General features: G+C 43.0%; 1 protein-coding gene across 1 annotated transcript in view; it reads right to left on the reverse strand.

The window, feature by feature from the left end:
* The window catches only part of phf14 (PHD finger protein 14), a 90963-nt gene that overhangs the window by 51861 nt on the left and 34102 nt on the right, over window positions 1-5000 (reverse strand). Inside the window, exon 11 of the mRNA XM_042077448.1 lies at window positions 3021-3116. Coding sequence (XP_041933382.1) covers window positions 3021-3116 — 96 coding nt within the window. The remainder of the gene's footprint in view (window positions 1-3020; window positions 3117-5000) is intronic.

The following is a 5000-nucleotide window of genomic DNA, read 5'->3' on the forward strand; positions in this document are numbered from 1 at the left end:
CTTTACTGCCTCTCTACCTCCTTTTTTCTCTCTCTCTCTCCCTCTCTCTCCCTCCATCCTCGGTCCCTCTCTGAACAAAGGGAGATGGGTGGCAAAGGGGACAGAGTCAGTGACATCACCATGTAGCTGTCATCGTGCACACACACACACACACACACACACACACACACACACACGCCATGCTACTCAGTTTAATGATCCCTTCAGTAGCTCCTCTCCTGCACTGACAACAGCTCCTGCCACACACACACACACACACACACACAGTAAGAGCACATTAAGAGTGGTGGTGTGTTGCGCGTTGGTGAGGACTGCCACGCTGAGTAAATATGGCCGTGATGAGTCCAATCTCACAGGTATGCCGTGAGTTTTATTACAAGTTTGATGGCTCAGCCTGTTACTGATGACATTTACAATAGGCAATTATCTCTTTAGATGGCAAGCCCATCCAGCACTGATATTTATGGACCAGGAGAGAGAGAGAGAGAGAGAGGAGAGAGGGAGAGAGAGACAGGGGAGAAAGAAGGGGGGAGAAAGACAGAGAGAGAGGAGAGAGAGAGGGAGAGAGAGAGAGATAGAGAGAGAAAAAGAGGAGACAGAGAGCGGAGCTCTGGCATGTTCATGTTCTTAGAATCATTTTGTGGTCTCATTAAGTGACCGTCACCCATGGCAACGCACATTCCTTTCCTGATATGGTTGCCATAGTGAGATGTCAGTGTGTGTGTGTGTGTGTGTGTGTGTGTGATGGTTCTAAGATCGTGGACACTGACAGGTCAATCAGTAGGTGCAAACGAAAAAGTTTCACATATTTAAAAGCTCAGCGGACCAACCATCACAACACCAGAAAGTCACCACTCACAGTCAAACACACACACTCAGCCTCCCGCTATTGACATACTGCACACACACACACCCCTCACCCATTATTAGCATACCTCACACATATTCGTACACACACACAATCACTGAACGAACTTTGGAATGTATTTGGCTAATATAACCCTGCAAGGACCTAGAGTATGTAGAGTGCTAACGCTAAGCCAAGCTAAGTAACTGAGCTATAATGTGGCTATCCTGCTATAGCATATAGAGTGCTAACGCTAAGCCAAGCTAAGTAACTGAGCTATAATGTGGCTATCCTGCTATAGCATATAGAGTGCTAACGCTAAGCCAAGCTAAGTAACTGAGCTATAATGTGGCTATCCTGCTATAGCATATAGAGTGCTAACGCTAAGCCAAGCTAAGTAACAGAGCTATAATGTGGCTATCCTGCTATAGCATGTAGAGTGCTAACGCTAAGCCAAGCTAAGTAACAGAGCTATAAAGTGGCTATCCTGCTATAGCATATAGAGTGCTAACGCTAAGCCAAGCTAAGTAACTGAGCTATAATGTGGCTATCAGTGTTTCCCATACATTGACTAATCTGTGGCAGGACGCCACGAAATAAATCGGCAGCCACAGATGAATATTCTAGGTTTAATTTAATTTAATTGAATTTAAATTAAATATAAGGTCAAATCCTTGCATTGCCATTGAGCTGCGCTTTTTACGCACGCAGCCTTTCCTTGCCCCGCCCCACTCTCTCTCGTAGCCCACTGCCCCTCCTCTGCATGTGCATTTAACAAAATACTCAAGATTGTTGAAGGATTGTTGTTGCCACATAGAAGCATTGTATAGAAGACGTCTGGCTAAATTGCTATTAAATCCGCTTAGCGTCGTGACCATGCTGTGCAAATTTGTTCAAAACTGCTGCATTGAAGTGAACTCTGCTAAGGTCTTATCACAACATAGTAGGTTACATTGAAGAGACTAAACTAAGTTAAGTTATAAAATTAAGCAGTATCTCAAAGTTAACGTTAGAATTCTGTTTGGATGTCGAATTTAGCATGCTTAGCCTACTTACAGCTGCTTGTCAATTTCGTTGAAGGGCTCATTTTATTGACTCTGACACTGAATGTTTGCAAAATCCCTATGTAAATGGAAAAGTGTTTTCCAAAATGCAAAAGTGCTTGTCCCAAGGAGAAGTACGAACCTTTATTTTAACTATGTCAAATAACATAGTTAAAATAGACGTTGTCAAAGTCAGCTACCACCACAAATTGAATCCATTCTTTGGGAAACACTGGCTATCGTCATATAGCATGTAGAGTGCTAACGCTAAGCCAAGCTAAGTAACAGAGCTATAAAGTGGCTATCCTGCTATAGCATGTAGAGTGCTAACGCTAAGCCAAGCTAAGCTATAATGTGGCTGTGAGTTCATTCGCTGATGTTATGGCTGCATAACCAAGGGGAGGTGTATTAAACGTATGATCACACTAACATGGACCCTGCATCACAAGACCAAATGCATTAGAGAGATGGAGTGTGTATTGCCAGTAAGTAAATTAACCTTGCATGCATTGATATTTATGTTGGTCGCGGTGGTTGAAGATTAATTTATATTAACCACACTAGTGGCAGGAGACCCTGAGGAGCGTGTAACGTTGCGTTGTGTCATTCATTATTACTGTATCAGGGAAATTGAGTCTAATGGGTTGTTTCAATTCATTATGTCGGCATGCATGTTATTCAATTACGTTGCTACCTACATTATGCCAAAGACGTCGGCCTGCCTGCCTGTCTGCCTGCCTGTCTGCCTGTCTGCCTGTCTGCCTGCCTGCCTGATTACAGAAGAACTACCTATCTGGTTTTCAGGACAGGTATGTGGTATGTGGTGGATTGGTGATGCAATGTTGTGTGTGTGTGTGTGTGTGTGGTGGATTGGTGATCCATGACGTGGGCCATGAACAAAGCCATGACATTTTGGAACATTTCAAATTTCAGAAGAACATATATTTTGAGGAGAACTGAACAAAGGGAAGAGGGAGCAGTGTGTGTGTGTGTGTGTGTGTGTGTGTGTGTGTGTGTGATGGTGTGTGTGTGTGTGTGTGTGTGTGTGTGTGTGTGTGATGGTGTGTGTGTGTGTGTGTGTGTGTGTGTGTGTGTGTGATGGTGTGTGTGTGTGTGTGTGTGTGTGTTACCTGTCCCAGGATCCCCCCCAGCACATTCCACATAGCCAGTCCTTCAGTCCGCAGGAGTCCGTTCTCATTTTGAAGGTCCTCTAGAGACTCGCATAGCTGAGGAAGGACAACACACACACACACATTCACACACACACAGATCAGATTAGGCAAGAAGAAGCATGCTGTGCACACACACTTCAGGTGCTCACACACACGCACACACACAAATTCACAAAGATCAGATTAGGCAAGAGCACTTGAGGTGCTCTCTCACACACACACACACACACACACAAACACACAGATTTACTCCTACATGTACAGCCACAAGCACAAACTTAGATACCTACTGTACCATATAACACACTAACTCACATTAATGGACATACACGTGTGCGCACACACACACATACAGAGACACAGACACGCATACGCATACAGAGACACACACACAGACACACACCTAACCTTCACCAGCACGTACGTGTATATAACATTAACAATATCCTACTACCATGCTTTACCAATACAGTTTTGGCTAGTTTACGGCTACACACACACACACAACGAAACACACACACACACACACACACACACACACACACACAAGTGGCATTTGTGCCTCCGGGCGGCTCTCTAAACCTAGACAGTAGATAAGGCAGGAGATCTGATAGAGAGAGAGAGAGAGAGACGAAGAGATAGAGAGAGTGATAGAACCAGGAGAAGGAAAAGAGATATAGAGTGATAGAATGATGAGAGGAGAGACAGCGGGAGAGATAAAGAGAGAAGGAGAAGGTGGAGAGAGAGAAGTAAAGGACACACAGAGCTGAAGTGACTCTCAGGGTCAGTAAGTATATATATACTCTTTTGATCCCTATATAAGTATAAGTATAAGTATGAGTATGTATACTCTTTTGATCCCTATATAAGTATGAGTATGTATACTCTTTTGATCCCTATATAAGTATGAGTATGTATACTCTTTTGATCCCTATATAAGTATGAGTATGTATACTCTTTTGATCCCTATATAAGTATGAGTATGTATACTCTTTTGATCCCTATATAAGTATGAGTATATATACTCTTTTGATCCCTATATAAGTATGAGTATATATACTCTTTTGATCCCTATATAAGTATAAGTATAAGTATGAGTATATATACTCTTTTGATCCCTATATAAGTATGAGTATATATACTCTTTTGATCCCTATATAAGTATGAGTATGTATACTCTTTTGATCCCTATATAAGTATAAGTATATATACTCTTTTGATCCCGTGAGGGAAATTTGGTCTCTGCATTTATCCCAATCCGTAAATTAGTGAAACACAAACAGCACGCAGTGAACACACAGTGAGGTGAAGCACACATCAAGATGTTGTGTGCATGCTGTTAGTGCATGCGGTTAGTGCATGCGGTTAGTGCATGCTGTTAGTGCATGCTGTTAGTGCATGCTGTTGCTCTGAATAGGAGGACAGAGAGGGAAGCTAACGAAGGTGCCGTTTACACGACGCTGGTTTTTGTGAAACCGGTGAGGTTTTGTTAACGGTTACGCCTTGCGTGTACACGACGCCAGCAGTTTAGGAGACTGAAACTGATAGCTTTTGAAACCGGCTTCCGAAGTGGGAACTTTTGAAACCGCCGGCTAACTTTCGCCGTGTAGACACCTGTAGGTGCGAAGCCAGCAACTTTATGACGACATAGCCCCACCTCTCAACTCAGCCACGGCACCCGACCTGACATGCTGCTAGTTAAAACAAACCAAACCATTTATTTATCATATTAAAATGTTTTTCTTTCCCCTGTCATGATTTATGTGCACAATGTAGCCTATCAGCCTTTAGTGGCTAAGTTAGAAGCACACGTTAGCTTAACTCAGTTAAACATTAGCTTACTGCATGTTAGTGTTTTCTCCAGTGGTGCTCAGACCTAATGCAATGCGTAGGCTAAGCATTTGACATTTCACATAGCAGTCACATACCTTGAAAATG

Source organism: Alosa sapidissima, chromosome 21 (assembly GCF_018492685.1).
Source record: "Alosa sapidissima isolate fAloSap1 chromosome 21, fAloSap1.pri, whole genome shotgun sequence".
Taxonomy (NCBI): Eukaryota; Metazoa; Chordata; class Actinopteri; order Clupeiformes; family Clupeidae; genus Alosa; species Alosa sapidissima.